At 39.7% G+C, this 27,874-nt stretch overlaps 1 protein-coding gene across 2 annotated transcripts in view; it reads right to left on the bottom strand.

Moving 5' to 3' along the window:
• Positions 1 to 27,124, bottom strand: part of PTPN11 (protein tyrosine phosphatase non-receptor type 11) — a 75,920-nt gene extending 48,796 nt beyond the window's left edge. For both annotated transcript variants that reach the window (XM_082853289.1, XM_082853290.1), the window contains exons 1-4: positions 26,923 to 27,124; positions 8,998 to 9,120; positions 3,000 to 3,194; positions 1,011 to 1,203 (exon numbers count right to left, since the gene is read on the bottom strand). In XM_082853289.1, the coding sequence (XP_082709415.1) occupies positions 1,011 to 1,203; positions 3,000 to 3,194; positions 8,998 to 9,120; positions 26,923 to 26,936 (525 nt within the window). In that variant the 5' untranslated portion in view covers positions 26,937 to 27,124. The remainder of the gene's footprint in view (positions 1 to 1,010; positions 1,204 to 2,999; positions 3,195 to 8,997; positions 9,121 to 26,922) is intronic.
• Between the last annotated feature and the right edge of the window lie 750 nt (positions 27,125 to 27,874).

The following is a 27,874-nucleotide window of genomic DNA, read 5'->3' as shown; positions in this document are numbered from 1 at the left end:
TATAACATGGATAAACCTTGAAAAACATGCTAAGTAAAAGAAGTCAGTCACAAAAGGCCACATATTACATGATTCCATCTATATAAAATATACAAAATAGGCAAATCCATTGAAACAAAGAGGTTAGCGGTTGCCAAGAGCTGGGGGGAGGGGGAAAAATGGGGAGGGACTGGTAATGAACCCAGGGTTTCTTGTTGGGGTGATGAAAATGTTCTGGAATTAACGTTGTTGGCTGCCTAATTTGTGAATATACTAAAACCCACCAAATTGTCCACTTTAAAAAGGTGAATTGTATGGTGTGTGAATTATATCTCAATAAAGCTGGGTTTTTTTGGGGTTTTTTTTTTAATCTTATTGAAAAAAACGAAGCAATAAGTGAATAGACAGTTGCTATTTAGGAAACTATGTCAAAACAAAGTTTGATGTAGTTGACCGAGAACCAACCTCCCTGGTCTAGCCATCACATTAAAAACAAGAAATGGTGAGTTCAGTTCTCCCAGCCTTAACCAGAATTCTATAATATGAAAGTACATGTAGTCACAGGCTAGACTGTGCTGACCCAAGGGAGAAGCTGAGGCCATCGCTTTAGAAATTGAGACAGAGGCAGACTCCAGCTGTAACCAAGCACAGACTGAGATACTGCAGGGCTGGGAATTCCCTGGCGGTCCAGTGGTTAGGACTCCGTGCTTTCACTGCCAAGGGTTCAGGTTCAATCCCTGGTCGGGGAACTAAGATCCTATAAGCTGCGTGATGCAGCCAAAGGAAAAAAAAAAGATACTGCAGGGCAGAAGGTGACGTACTGAGGCATGACTTAATCTGCCAGAGATAGAGGGGAAATAAGTAATTTAATAAAGTTTGGAAATGATGAAACAGTTATAATTAACAAGGTACTAAAAGTGTAGAAGCCCTTAACTAAATGACTTTGGAAGTAATGGTGTCGGTCTTCTCCCAGCCAAAAAACCACCCAAAGATGACGTTTCACCAGACCCACAGTTCAATCCGGGTTTTACCTGACAGCGGATCATAACATGGGTCACTTTAGACTTGCCGTCATTGCTCTCCCCTTTGTCATCTCCGGTTCGGACAGAGAGAACAAAATCTCCAGGGTGGCTCTGGCTCTCCCGCACAAGAAAGCTACCGTGTTTTCCTTTCTCGGTTAATAATTTCTCTGCTTCTTTCCCAGACAGATGTCCATGAAACCACCTAAATTTTTTTAAATGAAAAATCAATTGAGTTCTGCCATGCGTTCACAACATTCTTTCACAAAACTACCGTACATAGTCACCTCTACTCAACACAATTAAAAACAGGCACGTTCCTCCAAGAGATTGATCCATTCCACATAAGACAGAATTTGCATCCCAAACAGGCAGGAAAAATGACAATGGTTAGGATTCCGGGCTTTCACTGGCATGGCCCGGGTTCAGTCCCTGGTCAGGGAACTAAAATCCCACAGATCACGTGGTGCGGCCAAAAAAAAAAAAAAAAAGAATGACCATTAAACTCCTTAAATGAGCCCACAATCATTTGGAGGCAAATATCCTCAATCTTTCCTATTTTCTTTTAAATCCCCCATCTTTTAAAAAGGCAGTTTGTCATTTCTCCACTGCCAAACCCTAAAGGGACCAATTATTTAATTTCAGTCATTTAAAGAAGTTATAATAGAGAGTTATGGTAGCGACAGAGAATCATTTGAATGTTTGCCCTTGCTTTGGCATGCAAACACTACATTAAAAAGGATCTTCATTATAAATTAGTTCAGGCATTCCAAGCTTTTCCAGATTTCCAATCTATACTTCAATAGCCTCCAAGTTTGCTGTCAACATCCTTGTACTATCCACTGGGTCATCATTTCAAATTTTAATGCACATAAGACTTGGAGTAGAGGCAAGGGATTTTGCTAAAAATGTGAATTCCCATGCCTCACAATGAGAGATACCAATACACTAAGTCTGAATGGGGCCCAGCAATCTGCATTTTTAACCAGCACACCAGAGCCCTAATGTAGGCCATCTGAGGTCAGACTGTGAAACAGTGCTACTCTAAGTTACTACAGAAAACATCTTAACATAGTCATATTAATAATGTGGCTTTTTCCCTCAGGATCTTGGTGAGGAAACAAGCATGATCACAGCACATACTGCTAATGGCTCAACACTAAAGGAATACACTTCGAGGTATTTTTCATCTACCCTCAACTGAACAGAGTAAAATTAAATAAACTGCACAGAATTGGCTGACAGCCTTTTGCTTATTAATTTGGCTGGAAAACAAATTATCAGCATAAAATACCAGTGACACGAAGGTATAAGTAGAAGAAACCTACTTGAAGACAGAAAATATTCAAACCTAATTAAGAGACCCTGATTTGGTACTGAGTCAGAGAGAAGAGACTGGGAATGCAGAAAACCAATAAAATTAATGCAAGTTAAGTCAAGCCCCAGCTTTCATCAGCTCAGTTCCAACACTGGGGAAAGACCTCTGAAATAATACGATTCCCTCTAATTAGGGTCATTCTCACACATCTGTGGATATAACATAAAAGAACTGATGAAAAATCTGACTGAGTCCTCTGCTTTCCCACTTCTGAGCTTAAACTGACATCTGTTGGTGGCATTGCTGAATAGCTGGTCAGAAGCTACTACAGGGAACTGCTATTTTGGTGTTCCCATTATCATCTGTTTTCCTCTCCTAACGCTCAAAGTTCGATAACGCTCAAGGCCAATAATCTTAACATTATTGCATGTATCAAGTATATACAGGAATAGTCTGAGACTTCTGTAGAATGAGTGTAAGTAACACTGACTGAAGCTTTTGCTTCAGAAAGGTGGCCTTCAGAAAAGGCCACTCTGAGAATAATCTGATCCTATTACTCTTACTTTAGTAACACTTTTAAGATTACAGTTTGAGAAACAGAAGTCAAACCCCCATAATGCATTCACCTCACACCTATGGCGTGGGAGAGATGCAGACTCTGCAGTTACGAAAATGTAACTGACCTTTCAGAGGTAGGATCTGCACAGTTCAGAGGATATTTGAGCTCAATAACATCTCCATTCTTCTCTTTTAATTGCCCATGATGTTCCATGTAATACTGGACCAATTCAGCCAAAGTGGCAAACTTCTCCCCTCCATACAAGTCATAGTAATCACCAGTGTTCTGAATCTTGATGTGGGTGACAGCTCCATTTCTTCTAAAATAGTCCATTAGAAAAGTGGGGGTAAAAGACAAATAAAGAGCTACTAGTAAAAACGGATCTCATATTCGTTATCAGATTTCACCTACACATTGAAACAAACCCAAGGAATATGCAAGTTTACGCTTTTCCTAAACAAATGCAGTGAGTGAAATAACCAGTCAACCATTTCAACACAAAGGGCTCTGCGTATATTAAGTGACAATCATTTTTCTCATCAATTAATCAAGACAAATATCGCTAAAATTAAACGTACATTTACCTTATAATCCAGCAAACATACTCCTAGTATTTTGCCCCAAAGGAATGAAACTGCATGGCTACCAAAAGACTTGTACAAGAATATTCATTGCAGCCTTTTTGTAGTAGAAAAAAATTGAAAGGTCAAATATTTATGGCCAAAATGGATACACAAATACTCATACAATGAAATATCACACAGCAATTTAAATAAGAGAGAGGACCACTGATATATACAATCAACTTAGGTGAATCTCAAAAACATTACGTTAAGAGAAAGAAGCCAGACACAAAAGAATATATACTGTATGACTTCATTTATATGACGTTGTAGAATAAGCTAGTCAATGGGGATAGAAAAGAGAAGAGTGGTTGCCTCTTAGGGGAGGGAGAATAGAAACCGGCACCAAGAAACTTTCTAGGGTGATAGAAATACTTAAGATTTTGATTGGAGCTCTGGTTGCATTGATAAACACATTTGTCAAAACTCATCTCACTATACACTTAAGATACTATACATAATTGTATCTTTAAAAATCATTTTAAAGACATATAATTAAGAGTTTCCCATGTGAGATAGCTAGTATGTCCACCCAATGAATTGACAACACTGACCAAAAGTTTCTAAAACTTGGTATTTTAGTTAGCCTAGGCAGTTTGATGATTTCCATTTGGTTTTCTGTACTATTAAGTACATCTCAAGGACACCCGTAATCATCTTTGTGGACCCAAGGGGTCTGGCAACCCCAAAATGGTAATCACTGACCTTTTTTTATTTTTTAGTCTGACCCTATAGTGTTATTGATGAAGCCTCTGTTAAATATAAACACAATTCTACTAAAGATAAAGGAAAATGGAAACGTAGGAAAGTAAGAAAAATTGTCCTACAATGTTAATAACAATATCTACTTCTAATTTTTGGTTACAATCTTTTCCAGTGGGTAGAAAAAGCACTTTGGGTCTCTCTCCTCCAGCTACACCTGATTCTATTTTAACACCTCAGCTTTCTATCTCTAACCTTGACTTAACATATCACAAAAACAGATATTTCAGGTATGGACTATAAAGCAACATAGATGGATCTCAAAAACATGATACTGGGAATTCCCTGGCAGTCCAGTGGTTAGGACTCAGCGCTTTCACTGCAGGGGCCCAAGTTCAATCCCTGGTTGAGGAACTAAGATACCCCAAGCCACACAGCGCAGCCAAAAAAAACCATGATATTGCATGAAAGAAGCACAATGCAGAATGATATGCTCAGCATGTACCATTTGTGAAAATTTCAGAATGCACACAAGTAATATTATACATTATTCATGACACAGACCACAGACATACATATATATTATATTTTATTATTATATTACTTTTATGTTATATTACTTATTATATGTACTTTTAAAAAAAATAAATTTATTTATTTTATTTATTTATTTTTGTCTGTGTTGGGTCTTCGTTGCTGTGGGCGGGCCCTCTCCAGTTGCGGCGAGTGGGGGCCACTCTTTGCTGCAGTGCGCAGGCCCCCCACCGCGGTGGCCTCTCCCGCCGCGGAGCAGGGGCTCCAGGCGTGCAGGCTTCAGCAGTTGCGGCACATGGGTCAGTAGTTGTGGCTCACGGGCCTAGTTGCCTCGCGGCATGCGGGATCCTCCCGGACCAGGGCTGGAACCCAAGTCCCCTTCATTGGCAGGCGGACTCCCAACCACTGCACCACCAGGGAAGCCCTGTACTTTTTTTTTTAATGAACTAGAAAGAAATACACCAAACTCAGAAAGTAGCTGTCTCTGTGGCAAAAAGAAGAACAGCAGGAAGGGTGGTGAAAAAAGGGAAATTTTGCTTTTTTTTTATATTTTATTTTGAAGGAAAAAAATGACTGGCAATAAATACAATATGGGTAATTGGACATAATTTTTTGTATTTTTCTGTATTTTTTTTTCCTCAAAATTAAAAAAAGGGGATCTTCCTTGACTAACTAAGGCAACCTAATCATCAAATTTTCAGCATGGGCACATAACAAATAGATTAGATCACTGTAGAAAACTAGAACAATAAACTTGTCATTTATGCATGCACACACACACACACATGCATCTCAGTGTCTATAATATACATCATATACATAAGAAAACATATATAAAGTGAAACTTGGCAGTTTAAGAGTTGTTAAAAGCACTGATTCTAAGACAGTTCACCAAAAAGATATACAGATGACCTTTAACCTTATTAAAAGATGTTCAGCTTCAATCATAAGAGAAATTAAAATTCACTGAGATACCATTTCTCACCTATCAGGATGACGAAAGTGAAAAGCTTGACAACACTCAACTGGAAGCTGTGGAAAAACAGGGACCCTCAGACACTGTTGGTGAGAATGCAAAATGGTACAATCACTGTGGAGGGGAATTTGGAAAAACTATACTAATATATATTGACTCTCTGCCCCAGTCATCTCACTCCCGGGAATTCACCTCTGAAGATACATTTCCAAAAGCACAAAACATATGCAAAATGTTATCATATTAAATGCAGTATTATTTATCATTGTAATATATTGGAAATAACTAAATTCCCATTTTTAGGAAATTGTATAAAGTTACATGCTATGCAGTTAATTTAAAAAATGAGAAAGATCACTAAAAGATTTCTGTAAGTGAAAAAAGTAAACTACAAAGAAATAGACTTAGTATTCCACTTCATGTGTGAAAAGAAACACAGAAGGATAAACCATAAATTAATAAAACTGGTTACCTACAGGGATGGAAATAAGGTACACAGGGTAGGGATAAGAATAAGGTTTGTCAGAATATACCTTTTTATACAGTTTGACTTTTAAATCTTGTAAATGTTTCACATATTCAAAAAATAAAATCAACAGGGATCAAAAAAATGAGTACAAAACCAAAAAACTGAATACAGAAAGAAAGAAATGACTCCAACTTTGCAGTAAGTTTGTAACTACACAGAAAATTAATTCCCGTAGCTTTTGAACACAGTACAGATTATACACCCTTAGTGGGATACATGCTGTGAACAGAAACACTCCAGAGAAATCATGAACTTTACTTAATGGGTTTGTAATTAGAAATGATAATGGTATAGTAATTCTGAAACTATCTTTGTATTAGAAGATTGGGCAAATGAGGTCATACATTGATGCTGCTGTGAAACACGGTTCTCTCTACAGAAGGGAAACACAAATACGGAATGGGAAAAGGTAAGGAAACTGGGCTGAACTAGAGCTATCAGACTTGTCTGATATATATTTATATATTTGTTGATACTGATATATTTAAAATTTGGTTTTAAATATATAAGTATTTATTTCCCAGCTCTGTCTACTAAAAGGGCCTAGAAGCAATGACACTCCAGAAGATGGGGCAAACAGATATTATGTGCTTCCTGATGTGAAATAAAGGGATGGCTTCAAAATCCACTATTGAAATGATGAGAGAAATCTGAATACGGACTGTGTGTTAGATAACATTATGGAATCACTTAAAATTTCTTATATATAATCATGATATTGTAGTTATACAGGATGTCCTTGTTCATAGGTCATGCACACTGAAGTACTCAGAGGTAAAAATAAGTATCCTGACATCTGCAACTTATTTTCAAAAGGTTGGGGGAGGGGAGAGTATACACATACACACACACACTCAGAGAAAAAGAGCAAACATGGCAAAATGTTAACAGGTAAAGGGAATGTGGGTATTCACCGTACTCATCTTTTGACTTTCCTATAGGGCTGAAATTTCTCAAGATAAAAAGTTGAGGAAAAAGAAAAAAAAAAACCTCACCAGTTCTGTAGTCCCGGCTCTGCCACTTACTAGCTATGAAACCAGCTTTGTAAATTAACCTCTGTGCTTCAGCTTACTCACCCCTAACATGAAGATAATAGTGGCATTTATTCATAGGTTGTTGGAGAGATTAAATAAAATGATATGTGGAGAGTGCTTAGCAAGATGGCCTGGAATATGTCAAGCCCTCAATAACGTCTGCTATCATCCTCCTCCTCAACATCATTGTTGTTATTATTATATAATCTCCATCCAAACTCTTACAGGTCAAATGTCACTCAACTGTAGGTTAGACGTCTGTGCTAGGATAAGCCTGGGAAAATTCATGAAGGCTTCTGCCCTCTCCTTGTTGCAAAACGGAAGTAAAAGCCAACAATGTGAGCTCCTTGAGAAACTAATCGATATCAAAAAGGGACTTCCCAAATCCCGAAGGAGTCCTAAATAAATCCTCAGAACATGTTTTCCTTACTTCTTTATTTAAAAATAATAATAATAAAAGCAAATTCATAGAGCAGTTCAGTTCTGGCTCCTGGAATGAGCTAGAGTAAGGAGAATGAGTATATAAGAGAAAGTCAATTTCTAGAAAAACTCTCCCACATGTGTCCAAAGAGACATGTAATAGATGTTGCCAATACTGTTCAAAACAATTTTAAACAAACTAAAAACAACTCAGTGTCCAACAATAGGGGATGGGATAAACTGTGGTATATGCACACCTTCGAATATTATATAGCCATTAAAGTTAATAATTAGATCTATATGTATCAGCACAGAACTCAAAAATAATTTAAAGGTAGTCTCAGAATACATACATTATAAAGCCATGGATATGAATTCTAAAAACACACAAACCAACCTCATATCATTCACACATAGCACAAATGCAGTACAAGTATAAAAACATGTTCAGGAAGGAGATATACCAACCTCTTGATGGTGGTTTCCTCTGAGGAAAGAGGGAGGGGAATGGGACTGGGCAGGGGAACAAACGGGACCACAACTTCCTCAGTGATGTTTTATTTCTTGAAAAAGAAAAGCGATCTGAAGAAACTCTTCTCCTTCTTTCTTTCTTTCTTTTTTCTTTTTAAATTATAATTGATTTACAATGTCGTGTTAGTTTCAGGTGTCCAGCAAAGTGATTCAGTTATATACTTTTTCAGATTCTTTTCCCTTACAGGCTATTACAGGATATTGAGTATAGTTCCCTGTGCTATACAGTAGGCCTTTGTTGTTTATTTTATATATAGTAGTGTGTACCTGTTCATCCCAAACTCCTAATTTATTCCCCCACCCCACTTTCCCCTTTGGTAACCATAAGCTTGTTTTCTACATCTGTGAGGCTGTTTGAAGAAACTCTTAGAGAGTATTTGTCCCATTCCGTAATCAACAGATGGGAAAGGAAAAATGCAGGGAACAAGGATGGAGCCTTGTTTTGGATTGAAGCAGGATCAACCTAGGCTTTAAGAACTTGCTATGTTGTGCTCCAGCTCATCCTCAGTGGCCTCTCAAGGGAGAAAAAGCCCACCTTCAGGCCCCTTCTGCTGACTCCCCGAGCCTCTCACTCTCAGGAGGCCACGTCCCGAACCCCACAGTAGGCCTGAATCACACCTGATCTGTGGGCCAGGGCACTGGCAAGGCCTCACCCACGGGGCAGCAGGCAGACCTTCAGGCTCTAAATGAGGGTCACAAGTTGTCCAAGTGTGGTCCTAACATTTCCCCCCTGGAAAACACTCTCAGGATTCTCTCTTTTTCTTGCAACTTACCTAACAGAAAGTGTAAAGTCTCCAGGGTTACTTTTACTGGGCCTTGCCAAAAAACTGCCATCAACTCCTCTTGTCAACAGTAGGTTTTCTGCCTCCACGCCAGTGATATTTGGGTGAAACCATCTTGAGAGAGAGAGAAATAGACCAATGAAAAACAAAGGACTCTACTTCCCACACCGTCACAGCTAAAATGCTTATTAGTAGAGTAGCAAATAAAAACACCAACCCAATCCCTTTCCCTTCCTCTCTTTGGTCACCGCCTCCTCCTTGTCTTCCCCGTGGTAGGAGCCTGGGATCCTGCTAGCACAGTAGATGGGGCTGGGGGCATGGTCAGTGGGATTGGGGCTGAGGTGGATGCTATTTATATAGGGTGGTGGGGAGGGCCTTAGCAATAAGGTAACATTTGATCAGACCTGGAAGAAATGAGGCAGCAATATGCAGCCATATAGGAAAGGAACATATCAGGCAGAGGGAGGAACAAGATCAAGGGCACGGGGGCAGACCGTATTTGACATGCTCAAGCACTCAAGAGGCCAGTATGCTTGGAGCAAAACACTTAAGGGACAGAGCAGTAGATGAGGCCAGAGAGGTAATGAAAAGCCTGATGATGCAGGGCCTCGGAGGACACTGTAAAAACTTCAGCTTTTATTTTTTGTGAAATGGGAAAGGACTAGAGGGTTTTAGGCAGAGGAGCAACGTGATCTGACTTATATTTTTAAAACATCTTCAAGCTATCGTGCAAGGGTAGAAGCACATAGATCAGTTAAATAAGCTATTGTGATAATCCAGGCAAGAGATGGTGGTACCAAGGACCAAAGTGGTGGAAGGAGTAGTGATAAACGGTCCAACTGGGAGTATTTTAAGGGTAGCCAACAGGATTTCCTAATCTATTACATATGAGATGGGAAAGAAAGAAAGGAGTAAGAACAACTCCTAGGTATCATGTCAGGGCAAGTGGAAGGTTGGCGGTACCACGTACGAGATGTGGAAAAAGGGTGGGGAGAGGAAAAATCAAGTGTTAGATTTGGTACGTGTTAAATCTTTTTTTTTTAATTTTTTATTTATTTTTGGCTGCGTTGGTACGCGCAGGCTTTCTCTAGCTGCAGCGAGTGGGGGCTGCTCTTTGTTGTGGTGCGTGGACTTCTCATTGCAGTGGCTTCTCTTGCTGCGGAGCACGGGCTCTAGGTGTGCAGGCTCAGTAGTTGTGGCGCACGGGGTTAGTAGCTCCGCGGCATGTGGCATCTTCCTGCACCAGGGCTCAAACCCATGTCTCCTGCATTGGCAGGCAGATTCTTAACTACTGCGCCACCAGGGAAGGAAGCCCTGGTACATGTTAAATATGAGATGCTTAATCATCTGAGTGTCTGGTACATATTAAGCACTAATAGTTAGATATTAGTGACAATCATGACAATAACTATAAGATTGTTCTGACAAGAAATAATCAGAAAAGGCAAGAATCTAGACATAGTCTATCAACATTCCTGTTGTTTACATTAACTGAAATTTATTTTCTTTTTAATTTTTCCTATAGCATTTTACTAGCATTTTGGGGGAAATCTAAACATCATTCTGATTATCCTAGCGAAAAATACAGGGTTCAGATCAAAAGGAAAAAAACATTAGTTTGCTCTTTACTCCCTCTGAGAGCTTGTCAGAAGATCGAGGCAGAATTTTACCCAGGGAAAACTCAACCTCAATTTATAAGATACCTATCATTCCAGCATCCAATACTTTTGCATACAGTATGATTACTAAACTATCCTTTTTTTTTTTTAAAATCTTGTCCACAGCTTCTTTAATCTATGGTTCCCACCTGAGTCCCCACAGTCCTAGGGAATCAAAAAGCAATAACAGAAGGCTTCCAGTTACTTTTAACTTCAAAAAGTATAGTGAAAATCTTATGTTAATCTTCAATTTGTCTACCTGTATAAGCTAGTTAAAATGTCAAATCTCTCTTGCTTTTGGCTACAAAACAATTATGTTACTTGGTGTGGTAGTCTGAAGCTGAGTGGCATATATGTTTTCTTCTACAACAAAAAGGGAAAACTAATTATTATATGATGAATACAGGTTAGGAAACAATTCTCTTTAGAATATTGGGTTTATGGTTTAAAAAAAAAAAAAGAGGAGACCCCAGAAGTAAAAAAGCTGAGAATCGTTGGCATGTGGTGGCAAAGCTTTATGGGTAGGAGCACGGACTCTGGAACCAGACTACTTTGGTTCAGATCCCAGCTCTGTGTGATCCCAGGCTACTTATTTAAACTGTTAACTCATCTATAAAATGGGAATAGCAACAGCACTGTGTCATAGGGTGTTGAGAGGATAAAATGAGTTAATATTTATAAAGTGTCTATAACAGTGCCTGGACTTCAGGGTAGCCAAGGACAATGATGACTGCCTAAATTCACATCTTCCCACATATCCTTCAAAAACAATACGGGGGACTTCCCTGGCAGTCCAGTGGTTAAGACTCTACACTTCCAATGCAGGGGCCGTGGGTTCAATCCCCATGCCACACAGTGTGGCCAGAATAAATAAATAAATAAATAAATAAATAAATAAAATTTAAAACTAAGGGGAATTTTTTTTTAAATATGGAATTTTTAAAAAAGAACAAGTAAAACCACACAATAACCTAACCATGCCCTCAACAAAAGTAGAAGACAGAGAATGCCCAAACTTCCAAATTACCTGTAAGTAAAAAAAGAAGACATACCAAATCTCAGTAGTGATCTCTCATCTTCTTACTGCAACCCTCTGTGCCAAGCCAAGGGCATTCTGAGAAAAACTGCATGTCAGAGAGAACAGGGGAGCTAGTGGCAGGCCTAAAATTGCTGTAAAACCACCTCCAGAAAGAGAAAGTCCACCCTAAGTGTGAAAATATTGAAAAAGTTTTCTTGTAGATCAGAGCCCTATTTATAGGAAAGGGGAATGATTTAAGGTGTAGTGTTAGAAATGCATGGTCTCTGGGGAAGAAAAAGGCAAAAAAGAGACAGGATCCATTTGGCAATTAGGTGACAACAAGGAAAGGAAGTAGAAGGAGGAAATTTATTTACCTGCAAACAAACAAACAAAAAACCCAGAGGACAAATAACCTCTCCCCTACCACAAACACAAATACATACACAAATCCACTAAAAAAAAAAAAAGCCTGGACTTTTCTATACTGACAGAAGAAAATGCCATTGAATTAGGAACCTTTAAAATATTTAAGAGCCACAAAATAAATAGGAAAAAAGTATAAGTCTATATAAAGTTACTATAAAAAGGAAGAGTCACACATCAGTCAGCTTTTGAAAATTACCCCAGACAAACACCCATGATGCAGAAGAAAACTATGAGACAACACTCCAATCTGAATTAAATATACTCAAGACTTGGGGATATGAAAAAACACTCTGAATAAGAAATTTAAAAGTTAAAAACAGAAATGGACAGGGCTTCCCTGGTGGCGCAGTGGTTGAGAGTCCGCCTGCCGATGCAGGGGACACGGGTTCGTGCCCTGGTCCGGGAGGATCCCACATGCTGTGGAGCAGCTGGGCCCGTGAGCCATGGCTGCTGGGCCTGCGCATCCGGAGCCTGTGCTCCGCAACGGGAGAAGCCACAACAGTGAGAGGCCCGCGTACCACAAAAAAAAAAAAAAAAAAAAACACAGAAGTGGACAAAAAGTAGGAAAAAATGAAGAGGGAGTTGATCAAACTCACAAAGAAAAAGGAAAAGAAAATCATCTCAGAAATGAAAACTAAATTACTAGGCGCCCAAAGGAGAATAAGTTCAAATGAAAATCTAATAAGTGGCATTAAAGAAAGGGAGGAAAACAATGAAGAGAATAAAATATGATGAAGAAAGAAATAAAAGAGATCACAAAGAAAATGGTTAATATGAAAGACAAGCAAAGAAGAAACAACATACATATAATTGGGGTAAGGGGAGAGGGGAAACGCAATGGAACAGAACTAATATTTAAACCTAAATTGAGAAAACAAATAAAATAAGATGTGAATCTATACATTGGAAGGGACCACCAGGTACTTGGGAAAATTAGCCCAGAATAATTGCTCTGGCTCTTGTTCTAATGAAACTATTACGCTTTAAAGACAAATGGAAAAAAATCTTCAAAGCCTCCACGAAAAACAAATAACTTACTGTAACAAATTAGATTAGCATCTGACTTTTCAAAGCCAACATATAAAGCAAGTTGATAAATGAACAAGCATTTTTTAAAAACTCAATGAAAGAAAAGGGTAAACTAAGAATTTTATATCCAGCTAAGTTATCCTTCAACTATCAGCACTACAGACAAAACAAGTTTCAACATACAACAAGTAAGGGAATGCTGTACTTATCAGTCTTTCCTGATGAATCTACTAGAGGATAAACTTTATCTATCTATCTTGTTGTAACAAGCAACATTGACAAAATAACCGATGGTGAGCATTTAATAATCTATAAATGTCATGTAAGACTAAAACAAAGATGGGAATGAGAGTAGAAAACTAATGTACAACAGTTATATACTGTGACAAAGTAGAACTACTACAACTAGAAAATGGGAAAAGGAAAACAGAAAAAGCCTCATTGTTGTATAGGCAATAGGCAATAGATGGGTGTTTAAGGATAATGAAAAAAATCTGATAAGCCTGATAATAAAAGTCAAATAACAAAACAGAGGACTAAGGACATTCAAAAAGGTGTAAGTACTAGATTGAAAAAAATACAAACCTTCCTAAATACCCCCTCAAAAAACTGTTTTCAACAAAAAATTTTTAAATATACATCTTAGAAAAAAATTATATATATATAATATATATATTATATATATACACACACACACACATGTACATACACACACACATCTTGTGAGAAACAATGCAAGGAAACACTACAGTTGACCCACGAACAACATGGGCTTTAGAGGCACCGATCCTTGCGCAATTGAAAATTCATATATAACTTTATAGTCAGCCCTCTATATCCACAGTTCTGCTTCCAACTGCATGGTTTCAACCAACGGCAGACTGTATCATACTGTACTACATATTTATTGAAAAAAATCTGTGCATAAGTGGACCCGTGCAGCTCAAACTTCTGTTGTTCAAGGGTCAACTGTAAGTATAAAACATTAAGATAGAGGACTTCCCTGGTGGTGCAGTGGTTAAGAATCCGCCTGCCAACGCAGGGGATATGGGTTCAAGCCCTGGTCTGGGAAGATTCCACATGCCGTGGAGCAAGTAAGCCTGCAAGCCACAACTACTGAAGCCCGCGTGCCTAGAGCCCGTGCTCCACGACAAGAGAAGCCACCACAATGAGAAGCCCGCACACCGCAACAAAAAATAGCCTCCACTCTCCACAACTACAGAAAAGCCCATGCACAGCAACAAAGACCCAGCGCAGCCAAAAATAAATAAATTTATTTTAAAAAATGTTATGATAGAGTTGATACCAAACCTATCAGTCATAACAATAAATGTGCATGAGTTTGCTATTAAAAGAAATCAACAAACCTATGAATATTTATGTACCAAACACAGCAATCATCTTTGTGAAGCAAAAACTACAGGAGATGCAAGGAAATGCAGATGGAAACACACCAATAATAGGAGACTTTAATACACCACACTCAATACAAGATAAAATAGACTAAAAAAATAGGTAAAGAGATAGAAAATCTAAATAACATAAACAATAGGGTAGATCTTATGTGCATAGATTGTACTCCACACCCTGATAATAATTACACATTTTTCTCAAGCGCCTAGAGCATTTCCATAAAACTTGATCAGATATATATAGTCACAAGGAAAACAGTAACCCCTATAAAGTAGAACTATTACACAGAACAATATCACAATGCAATAAACCTGAACTTCAGTAACAAAAGCGAAAAACAGAAAGGCTCTTCTACCTGGAAATTTTAAAACCTTCCATTAAACAACTCTTAGGTAAAAGGGGAAATACAAGCTGAATTACACAATTTGTAAGAAATAATGGCGGGACTTCCCTGGTGGCACAGTGGTTAAGAATCCACCTGCCAATGCAGGGGACAGGGGTTTGATCCCTAGTCCAGGAAGATCCCACATGCCGCAGAGCAAGTAAGCCCGTGCACCACAACTAGAGAAAGTCTGCACACAGCAATGAAGACCCAAAGCAGGCAAAAATAAATAAATAAATAAAGTTTATCATGGATTCTATTAAAAAAAAGAAATAATGGCCATGAAAACACTACATATCAGCATCTATGGGATACAGCTAATGGAGTTATCAGTGGAAAATTCACTACACAAACAACTAACATTAATAAAAAATATAAGAGAATAAAAATAAAGTCCCAGTTCAAAAAAAAAAAAAACCCTAGAAAAAGGACAAAGGATAGCACAAGAAAGGAAATCTATTTTATAAAGATAAAAGCAGGGGACTTCCCTGGTGGTGTGGTGGTTAAGAATCTGCCTGCCAATGCAGGGAACATGGGTTCGAGCCCTGGTCCGGGAAGATCCCACATGCCGCGGAGCAACTAAGCCCATGCACCACAACTACTGAGCCTGCACTCCAGAGCCCGCGAGCCACAACTACTGAAGCCTGCACGCCTAGGGCCCGTGCTCCGCAACAAGAGAAGCCACCACAGTGAGAAGCTCGCACACCGCAACGAAGAGCAGCCCCCGCTCGCCAGAACTAGAGAAAGCCCGCACATAGCAACGAAGACCCAATGCAGCTAATAAATAAATAAATAAGCAAAAATCAAAGAAAACAAAAAAGTAGTAGATCTAATTAATAAAAATCCTGCTTTTTAAAATTAACAAAGTAGACAAACCACTAGTTAACTTATTCAGGAATACAAAAAAAAATCACAAATACACAAAACAAGAAATGACAAGGGGGAAATAAGCATTGAAACAGAAGAAAAAAAATTTTTTAAAGAAACTACTTTGCAGACTGCTGTGCAAATAAATTATAAAATCTAGATGAAGTGAATAATTATCTAGGGAAATAAAGACTGCCAAAACTGAGTCCATTAGAGAGAAAACTCAGGCAAACCAATTTCTATATAAAAATAGAGAAAGCAATTTTAAAACTACCCCACAGAAAAGCACCAGGCCCAGATGGTTTCAAAATGGAATTCTATCAAACTTTCAAAGACCAGACCATCCCAGTGCTCTATAAATTATTCCAGAGTCAAAAGGAAAGGAAAACGTACCACTTCCTTTCAGGAAGCAAATATAACACCGATACCTATACCAGATAAAGACAGCTACTTCAGTGATACAGAAGGCAGACACCTTGCTCCTAATTTTAATAAGATTCTAATTATTTTAAAATTATAATGATGGTTATACTGCAGTATTTAAAAAACAAAGTCCTTAAACCTACAATTATCAGGTTAATGAAGTGAACGAAGGGAAAAATCATTCTGTCTCCCCTCTACAGCTCTCTCCCAGCATCTTCCTCCATCATTGGTCTTCATTAAATGAAATACTGCGGGCTCAGAGGTTGCTTCATTTTTAAATACCGGTCATCCAGCCTGGGCCGCCACCACCTATGGGGGATCTGTTCCCTTACTGTCACCACTGTTATCTCCTCTTTCTTTTTTAAAATAGATTCTAGAAGAATTTCTCAGGTTTGTCCTCAACCTCACCACTGGGAGGGCTGCCTCAAGGGCACTCTTTACTGCTTCTAGCAAGATCTTTTTATTTGTTTATCTTCCTGTTTTTCATTCCCATTTCATCTTTCCTTATCTCAGCCAACTACTTCAGGCAGCTCTAATTTTTTATAGACTCAATGTCCTTTAGAATCTTGTTGAGAACACAAACATAAACTTTCTAAAACCTTTTAAAATTCATTTACTAAAACAGCACATATAGGTATGAAATTCCGAGAAAAAGCTTAAGCTTCCCTTGCATCATCAGAAGTCACTAGTTAGCAGTTTCCTAATCTTTGAGAAATGTCTCGTGCATATACATACGTATACTTACCTACGTGTGCATGTGTGCAAACACACTACTCTCTCTACGCCAGCCTGTGTGGAACACACACATACACAAATGCAATCCTGATCTACACCCCAATTTTTTCACTTACTACGACGCAAAGATCTTTCCGTGCAAGCATTCTTTTTTTTTTTTTTTTTTTTAAATTTATTTATTTTTGGCTGCGTTGGGTCTTTGGTGCTGCGCGCAGGTTTTCACTGGTTGCGTCCAGCGGGGGCTACTCTTTGTTGCGGTGCGCGGGCTTCTCATTGTGGTGGCTTCTCTTGTTGCGGAACACGGGCTCCAGGCATGTGGGCTTCACTAGTTGCAGCACGCGGGCTCAGTAGTTGTGGCTCACAGGCTCTAGAGCGCAGGCTCAGTCGTTGTGGCACACGGGCTTAGTTGCTCCGTGGCATGTGGGATCTTCCCGGACCAGGGCTCGAACCCATGTCCCCTGCATTGGCAGGCGGATTCTTAACCACTTTGCCACCAGGGAAGTCCCCGAGCATTCTTTTTAATGGCTATACACTATTCCATTATAAAAATGTACCGTCCATAATTTAATCCCTATTAGAGGACATTTATATTATTCATAGATTTTTGTCATTACAAATAATGCAGCATATCACACCCTTTATAATCATCTTTATACACTTTTACAAGTAAATAAATATCTGTAAATTAAAATTGTAGAAATAAAACTGCTTTGACAAGAGTTTTTTTTTTTTACTCTGACAAATTTGCCAAACCACACTCAAAAGAAGGTACCAGTTTTGACTCCCATGAATTAAGCATGAAAGCCCGTTTTCTCCCAGTTTTGCCAATACTACGTATATTACCAAACTTTTTTATCTGAGTCATGGAAAATGGTACCATTCTAGTTTGCATTTCTATGTGAGACTAGCACTTTTTCATGTTTTCAGACCACCTTTTTTTTTCATTTTCTGTGAGTTGTCAGCTTGTCATTGTTCATTTTCTATTGGATTTTTTTTCTTACTGATTTAAAGGGGCTCTTCTTGATAGAACCAGAAAATGATCCTTTATTATACATGTGACAATATTTGTCTTAGCTTTTTTCCCTTTTTACTTGCTTGTGGTTATTTTTTTTCCCCAAAGAAATTCATCTTGGCATGGTTAAATTTATCAGCTTTTTCCTTTATGGCTTCTGGGTTTCTTGCTATGTTTAGAAAAACTTAACCCACAGCACTGTTGTGAAATGGAAATAAATTAATACACATAAAGTGCTTAGCACAGAAAAAAACTCCAAGGAGTTTCACCTGTGGAACTAGGAATTTAGTTTTAGGTCAGAATAAAACACAGTAAAGGCACAGATTTTAACAGGACCCTGCAATAGGTACTAAAAAGGGGGGATGACTGGGAGAAGAAAGTAAATAAGACAGAGATGAGAAGTTACATCAAGAAAGAGTATGGAGACAAAGAGAAGACAGAATTATTATTTACTACTAATAATATTTTATATTTAATAAAACTTTATAAATTATAAAATAGAAAAGACTTCTCCATGCTTATATTATTACATACACTTTTTTTCCCCTCAATTATCAACTAGCTCTGATAGCAAGGGAAAAAATAATTTACTGGCCATTATACATTATGGCTGGTTAACATTGTAGCTACATTTACTGTTTGCCATGTGCCAGCGTGCAAAGTAGACTCCAGAAGTCAAACTTTTAACCATTACACTCTGCTATTTATTTCTAAAAATTTCTAAAGCAGAACTCTGACTGTAGATGGTCTTCATTCACAACCATGTGTTCTCACCTTTGTATATTTTACAAAAATAACACTTATGTAGAGTATCCTGCTGATGCTGAGGGACATTATAAAAGTGACTTCCACTGTTGAAGGTGACGCTAGGTAACTACAACCACCACCCATCAGGTAGATTGGCAGAGGAGATAAGGCAGGTGGTCTCTTTAGCCCTTTATTAAATAAACCATTATTATTTCATTTCCAACCAACTTCTAATTATACCTATCATGTTTTTAAGAGTGAACATACAGACACACACACACACAAAAGAGTGAACACAGGAGAGTGATGTTTACAGGGGAAACTTAGTAACCAGCATTTAGCACAAAGGCTAGACAGAGTATGGGCTTAATAAACATTTGTTATCGCTGTTGTTATCATTATTATTATTGGTGGAAGATATGCAGATAGATTCTTCTCTTGCATAATTATGTTAGTTTCACACAGACCATTTTGAGATATGAATCATTTATGTTACACTGCTTTTTCAAAAACTGAACTTCACAGCTCAGGAGCTGTCCCTATATTATCTCAAACAGTATATAATTAGAAATTGAAAGTTCTATTCCATAACCCACCCACTTGAGTTTTGATATACTGTAAACTCTCCTTCCTTGGCTATTTTTTTCAAAAAGCCTTTGTATTTACCAAAAAAGTCTTTCCCAATTACATGTTTAATATTTGTAGTGCAATTACTGGCAGTTTTGTGATTTGCAACATGCTTATCGCTAACACAGAGCAGTTAGAGTTCATTCAACCCCTGAGATCTTAGTGAGAGACGGTAAGGAAGAATAGTGGAGTTAATAGGTCTAGTATGATATTATAGAGCTGGCCTCAAGGATTATTACACTGGTATTATTAGGTACTGAGGCTGTACATCTCTAAATCCTGCCTCCATCTCCCACCTAGTATGAATTCAAATAGCAGAGGTTAGTCTCCCCAAAAGGTAATGTAAATGTATCTGTATTATCTAAAAGGAGGGGAAAAGGGCAAATTAGTATATCTACATTTGGGTCTGTCAACAAGGTGCGTCCATACAGGATGAGAAAAAAGATAAATTTCCAGTCTTCCTCATGTATACAGTGGGCACTTGGTGAATGACTGCTGCCTGAATTAACTTCGGGGAATGAAGAAAAACCAGGGAGGAGAAAAGAGAGAGGAATGGCATAGCGAAAACGTCACACAGGGAAGCGGGGGAAGAGCATTCTCCTCTTGCACATTCTAACCCCTGCAAACCTGCCAGAGCTTGACAATCCCTTCTAATCGGTCATCCTCTGGCACTGTCTATTATTTATTAAGACTCTCAGGTCATAACATGGTCCAGGTCGGTACCACCCATCTCACAGAAAGAGCCTGAAAACACGTACACACACACACACACACACACAACACCAACACTTATGAAAAAGAGCCTCAAATCAATGTCTAAAACAAATCAGCCCTGTGCTGAGTGGGCCTGAAGAAAGGAAAGACAGAATCCCTGCCTCCAAGAGAGTTTACAAACCCAAACTATTTGCCCAGAAATCCTACCAGAAATCTAAATCCCTCATTAGTGAATACAGATTCTGCAAAGGCTTAGCTCACTGACGCCAGGACCTTATTTATGTCAAGTGAGTTTAAAAAAAAAAAAAATGCTGATGAACCAAAAAGAAAATACAATGATGCTGAATATTTTATCTATGTCCCCTTCCCCCAGTGATGTGGGGAAACAGTCAAGCAGGCCAATAATTTCAGGAACTTATTCTCAAGGCTGCTATGCTAAGAAGGGAATTTAAACTAGGGATCTGAAGTCTTATTTCAGTTTCTTGCCTAAATATAAAGTGATACTGGGTATAGCTTTCTTACCCGCTGCTCCAGAAAAATCATTATCTTTGTCCTTGGGGAGAAAGTTTAGAGTTTGGTACTTTCTGCAGATTACAAGAATATTTCTCTTTTCCAATTAAATTTTAATTTTCTATGGGAAAAGGATGAGTTACAAGGGAGGGGCAATCGATAGGGACAAGCATTCTAGGTAACAGAGGCAAGAAAAAAAGTTAAGGCAGCTAGCTTTCTAATGGTAGTGGACAGCTGCTATGTCTTTATAAATCATTATCTTTTCATAGTTTCACTGGTCAGCATCTCTGCTCTGATGACAAGACAATAAATGGAAACTGCCTCCAAAAGTCTTTCCACAAATGGCTTCTACCCTGTTCAAAGCCTCTCTCTCTCTTGTCTGCTCTCCCTGGGTCCACTCCAGCCTCCTACAATCCTCCCTTCACAGCAGCTAGAGGGATATTTTTAAATAGATCAGCTCACGCCACTCCCCTGATCACATCCTCCTACAGTTTTGCATTGCTCTTAAAATACAACCCAAACTCCTCTCCATGGTCCACGTGACAGTGAGGACCTTAAAAATCCCTGTGTGGTCTAGTCTCCACCTACAGCCCCTGTCTCAGCTCCTCCACGTGCTCCCTTCTGTCCTTCAAGCACTCCAAGAACTCCCTACCTCAGCACTCCCGCACTTGCTGTTTCCTTAAAACCTGGAACACCCAATGCCTAGCACAGTGCCCCCCGCACTTAGTAATCCCACGATAAATAAGTTAAATCCCAAGTTCTTGAATGAATGGGTCAGTGTTTCATTAGAGTGGGTCAATGGAATGACACAGACTTGGATCTATAGCTTACTATTTTTAAAATAAACATATTGCGTGTGTGTATATGTATGTGCGTATAGACAGACATATATACAGTGTGCATGAATGTGTATATCAGTATACAAGTAGGTACGTATTCTAAACAGTATGCTCTATACTGACAAATTTCAGTTTCAGTTTGGTACTATGTTCATCAAACTCATTTGATGCTGGCCTACAAGTCTGTCTCCCTCTCTAAATTCAATGCTCCTTGTGAACATGAATCGTATCTTTCATATTTCAGTGCTGCCAAGGACCACAGCATATACAAGCTTGCTAAATGCACACAACCCTCCAAAACTCAGTAATGAACTGGGCTGCATTTTAGGGTGTTTGAATCCATTTCGGGGAGGGTCTCAAACCATTGGTTGCAGGCTACAACTGCCACAGAACCTGCCAAACATCAGTATTTGCCTTCCCCTTCCTTAAAAAGGTAAGCATTGGAGGGCAAGTGCTGTCTGTGTTTCCCAAAGGGAAAGAGGAATAAGCACAGTATCTTCTATTGTTCCATAGCTGCCTAACAAAGTACACCAAGGCCCGCTAGTAACAATTACAAACAAGGGTTGGCTCTGCTTTTCCAGCTCTTATGTGACTCTCTAACATTCGCCACACTGACACTTGCAAGAAGGGTAAGTGATCTTAGCAGTAGCCCCTGCATTTGAGCAGCTCTGGACAAAAACCCGAGCTTACATCGGGGCAAGACATTAATAAAGACAACCCAGTTTCAACTGGAAAGACGTAGAACTGTTATTTTTCAGTAAGGCAAGTTTATTTACTCCTACAGGATAGAAACGAACAGGGCCACTAAGGAGAGCCTGGGACAAATGTACCTGACCTGCATCAGATAAATCAAAAGCCTAGAGTCTGAGAACAAGCTAAATTTCCTGGCCCTCTCAGTTTAAGCCCTCAGACACTACCTTCCAGAGGAACAAAAGCAAATGCAAAAGATGCACCAGATGCTGAAGAATACAGCCAGTTTTGTCAGCTAAACAAGGCAGAGTAGGGCAGCCGAGCAATCTCAAAATCTACACTCAGCACTAGCATTGCTATATTACCTGGGTGGGAGGGAGAATCATATAATTGCTCATACCTTCCTTTCCTTACCTGTGATGTTGAGATGTGCCAGCATACTGAATATATGACATTGTAATTATTAAATGCATACAAACTCTAAACCTTAAACCCATGAACCAAAAAGAATTACTTTGATAATTAAACAAAATTCAGAATATTAGTCATTCAGGAGTCAGCTCATATGATCACCTCCTCAGAGATTTTTCCTAAACCCATTATCAAAACTAACCACATTCTCCACATTTGGTTTATTTTTTTCCCTCCCAGCAGTTATTACTACCTGAAATAGTCTCATTTATTCATGTGTTTGTCCACTTTCTCTTTCAGCCATAAGAACAACGATCTTTGCCTATTCTACTGCTTCATCCTGCCTGGTTCAATAACTACTTGTTGTATGAATTAATTCTGAGGTTAAAAATCATTTGAAAAAGAACACAGTTCGAAGACTAACACTATCTGATTTCAAGACTTGTTATAAAGCTACAAGATCATGTGGTATTGGCATAAGGAAAGTCAAATAGATCAATAGAACAGAAGAGAGTCTAGAAATAGGCCCACATATAAATGGACAACTGATTTTCAACAAAGGTACAAGTTCAATAAAGACGGACAGTCTTTTCAACAAATTAGCTAGAACAACTGGATACCCATATGCAAAAAAGAGAAGATACAGCCACACCTCATACCACATACAAAAGTTAACTCAAAGTGGATCATAAAGCTAAAACTATAAAACTTGTGGAAAACAAGAGAAAACATTTGAGACATTTTGGGTCAAGCAAAAATTTCTTAGGAATGACACCACAAGCATGATCCTTTTTTTTTTTAATTGATAAAGTGGACTTGAGCAAAATTAAAAACCTCCATTTACGACATTTTAAAAAATGAAAAGACAAGCCACAGAATAAAAGAAAATATTTGCAATTCTGATCAAAGACTTGTATCCAGAATAAGAAACTCTCAAATTTCAATGAGAAAACAAACAAGTAAATTTCATTTTTTTTTCACAAGTAAATTTTAAAAGGGAAAATATTTAGGGCTTCCCTGGTGGCACAGTGGTTGAGAGTCCGCCTGCCGATGCAGGGGACATGGGTTCATGCCCCGGTCCAGGAAGATCCCACATGCCGCCGAGCGGCTGGGCCCGTGAGCCACGGCCGCTGGGCCTGCACGTCTGGAGCCTATGCTCCACAACGGGAGAGGCCACAACAGTGGGAGGCCCACGTATCACAAAAAAAAAAAAAGGGGGGGGGGGTGGAAATATTTAATCAAATAGACGTGTCACCAAAGAAGATATACAGATGGCAAATAAGCACATGAAAAGATGATCAACATTATTAGTCACCAGGGAAGATACAAATTAAAACTACAATGAATAAAAATCAAATCATTATACTGTATACCTGAAACTAATATAATGTTCTATGTCAATTATACCTCCATTAAAATATTAAATAAGTAAAATTAAAATTTAAAAGTGCTGATATGGGGGAAAAAGCTACAATGAGATACAATGACACATCCTTTAGATGGCTAAAATTTAAAAACTGACCATTCCAAGTGTTGACCAGTATGTGGAGGAACCGAACTCTAATACACTGCCAGTGGGAATGTAAATGGTAATGTAAATGGTAACCACTTTGAAAAAGTTTGGCAATTGCTGAAAGAGTTAAATATACATCTGCTATGTGATCCAACCATACCACTGATAGGTATTTACCGAAGAGGAATGAAAGTATACATCCATACAAACACTTGTACATGAACATTCAGAGCAGCTTTATTTGTGAAGCCAAATTCTGAAACGACCCAAACATCCATCAATAGGTGGATAGATAAATAAACGGTGGTACCTCCATAAAATGGAATATTACTAATCAATAAAAAGTAAGGAACTATATGACACACACTACAACATGGATGAATTTCAACATAATTTTGCTGAGCATAAGAAGCCACACATAAAAGTCCATTTACATAAAATTCTAGGAAATGCAAACTAATGTATAGTAACAGAAAGCAGAAGAGTGTTTGCCTGGCAACAAGGAAGGGATTATAAAGGGCACGAGGAGCCATCAAAAGGGGTGATGGATATGTTCATTATCTTGATTGTGGTGATGGTTTCACGAGTGTATACACGTGTCAAAACTTATCAAATTGTACACTTAAATATATGCAATTTGTTGCATGTCATTTATACCTCAATAAAGCTGGGTTAAAATAATAAAATAGACCTACGATCTGAAAAATAATAATAAATAATCCCCAATTATGTGTGTTACATTCATAATCTGCTTTTTAGGTGGCACACGTTTCTTTTCCATAATAGGTAAGGGAGGGCTGGAGGAGAGGAGGAATTACTCCGTTTCAAACTGTCATCTTTACCACTTGCTGCTTTGGCTATACCCACACTTCCTGGCTTCTAAACTAACAAGCTGGACAATGTAGGGTCTATTACTACCCAGCCCCTACCCCACTCCCAGCCCCCAGTCTTTGTCTCCTAAAAGAAGCAGATCCTTACTTGTCTGGAAGAGCAGACACAAGGAACAAAAGGCTCAATGACTATTTGACAGATTAAATAGACAACTGTTTTATTTAAAAGCTCCCTAAGGAATTAAAACATTTGAGGCTATACACTGTTCTGCTGAAATGCAATTATATATTACCCAGATCTGTAAGCACTTGCCAACAGACCTGTCCAAATCACTCACTTCCCAAGTTTTCAGTTTTCTTCTTTCTCTCTCTTTTCATTCCATGAATGAATAATGTGCAGGTATTTCTGAGAAGACATTCCTAATATTTTGAAAAGTCTCTCATTCAAATAACTCCAACAGCTTGAAACAGTTTCTCAAATGTCTAAGACGGTGACCATAACAGGACAATGAAGTCTAAACAATGGGTCTTATATATGAATCGTATATAAAGAGTGGAACTACAAAATAGCAGGATCATTATCTGAAAACAGTAGATCACACTACTGTTTAACAACAAAATTAAGGCTTACAAATTATTGGCAATACTTATAAAATAATAGTAACCTGGTAATTAACAAGAGGGTTCTGGCTCCATCATTTATTGATTGAGTGGCCTTAGGCAAGTTGCCTGACTTCTTTTTTTTTTTAATTTATTTATTTTATTTATTTATTTTTGGCTGCATTGGGTCTTTGTTGCTGCGCACGGTCTTTCTCTAGTTGCGGGGACCGGGGACTACTCTTTGCTGTGGTACGTGGGCTTCTCTTGTTGCAAAGCACAGGCTCTAGGCGTGTGGGCTTCAGTAGTTGTGGCTCATGGGCTCGGTAGTTGTGGCTTGCGGGCTCTAGAGCACAGTGCGGGCTCTAGAGCACAAGCTCAGTAGTTGTGGCGCAAAGGCTTAGTTGCTCCGGGTCATGTGGGATCTTCCCCGACCAGAGCTCGAACCCGAATCCGTGTCGCCTGCATTGGCAGGTGGATTCTTAACCACTGTGTCACCAGGGAAGCCCAGGTTGCCTAACTTCTGAAACTCACTTTACTCATCTTTAGAACGGGGATAACAATACTTACCTCATAGAGTTATAGCAAGGATTAAACTTGTTTGGCATACAGTAAGAGCTAAATAAATGTTAGCTATTAGTAGTATGATTACCCGGAGCTTTCAAAGGATCTCATTAATTCACTAACCTTCCTTCTGACTCTTAGGTTCAAATCCTATCATTTACTAGCATGTTTCTTCTGAGCCTCAGTTTCCACATCCGTAAAACGGGGGTAATTAATGTTACCTGACTTTTAAGGTTGTGAAGGATTAAATAACTAGACATACAGCTCCCTTCCCTTCCATCTCCCAAAGCGAAGATCGCAGAGGAAGGAAATACTTCTAATAGCTGCAGATACAGTCAGTTTTTCCATTTCTGGCACGTGAGGGGTGGGGGGGAAAGGAGATGCAAAGAGGCATATAAAGGGGTCAGGGATCCTGAGTAAAGCCCCCAAATGCGCGCAAGAGGCAGAGGGACCCAGAGCGACTCGACCGTCGGGGGGCTGGCCCCGCGCAACTGGCCCCTACTCTCCCCTCCCGCGTCCCAGGCCGAGGAGCCTCCCCAAGTGAGCGGGGTTATTTCGGAATCACCATGAGGCAATTCTCATGAGGCAATGGGTCAGGAATGCGGCGCCGAGCCGGGCCGCTGGCGTCCGCGGTTCCCCGGGCGGTTCTACCTGCCCCGTCCAGACGGGCATCCCCAGGGCTGCGGGAGCCGGAACTCGGGGAGGCAGGAAATGAATGGGGACCCGAGGGGTGGGGGCACGGTGGGGCCGGACCCCCGGGCCCGGGAGGGCTAGGGGGTTGGGACGGAGCCTGCCCCCGCGACCCCGGGCGGGAGTCCGAAGCCCAGCTGGGCCGCCTCCTCCCGGGCGGGGCTGAACGAAAGCGGCGGGGGCCGGGCCGAGGCCCGCGCCGGGCCCTCGGGGCTCCTCACCTCCGCGATGTCATGTTCCTCCCGCCCTCCGGCTCCGCGACGGACCCGCTCCTAGCTCAGGCTCCGCTGGGCCCGGTCACATCGGGCTGGCCCAAGGGAGGCCCGCTCCGGACCGGACGGGGGGCAGAGCCAGCCGGCCGCGCGCAGACCCCCCTCCAGGCCTGGGGATCCCAGAGACTGTGCAGCCGCCCCCCAAGCCCGGTTAGCTCCTCCTCCTCCCCCGCCCTTCGCTGCCGGCGCCGCTGTGACGTCACCCCACGCGACGCCCGCCGCTACTTCCTGCTTCCAAGCCGCCGTGGACTGAGCGGCGGTTGGTGATGGCAGTTCGGTGGCTCACTGGAGCCTTCTCCGCGCTGTTTCCAAAGCACCTTCTCACCCTCTTTTAGTTCTTGGCGTCAGGCGGTGCATTGCGCGCTCAAGTTGCACGCACTCGCGTGAATTGATCGCATCCGCTCCCACCGTGTCAATCTCCATCCCTGCGCCAAGTCGAATTTCATTCATTTCATTCCACAAATAGTCGCTCCACTTACTAGCTGTGTAACCTTAGGAAAGTTGTTTGGTTTCTCTGAGCCTCAGTTTCCTCCATTCCTTCATTTCTGTAAAATGAAAATAGTAATTGTATTTTCTTCGTAGGATTATGGGGAGGATTAAATACGTAAAATGTTTAGAACTAGGCCTGGCCTATTTAATAAGTGCTTTGTGATTATTAGCTGTATTAAATATCATTAGAAGGACACATCTGAGTGTTTTCTATCTGCTAGGCACTGATTTTTGACTATGGGGATACAACAGTGAACTGAAAGGACAAAAATCCTGGTGTTCTCATGGGAGGAGCTACAGTAATCAAGATAAATAAAACACACAAGATAATACTCCAGTCCTCATTTCCCTTCTTTTTTCCATAGCCCTTTATATTATTTTAAATAGATTACTTATGGAAGGCTTCACTAAG

Source organism: Leucopleurus acutus (genome assembly GCF_964270905.1).
Source record: "Leucopleurus acutus genome assembly, chromosome: 13".
NCBI classification, from domain to species: Eukaryota; Metazoa; Chordata; class Mammalia; order Artiodactyla; family Delphinidae; genus Leucopleurus; species Leucopleurus acutus.
This window is presented reverse-complemented; position numbering and strand designations above follow the sequence as displayed.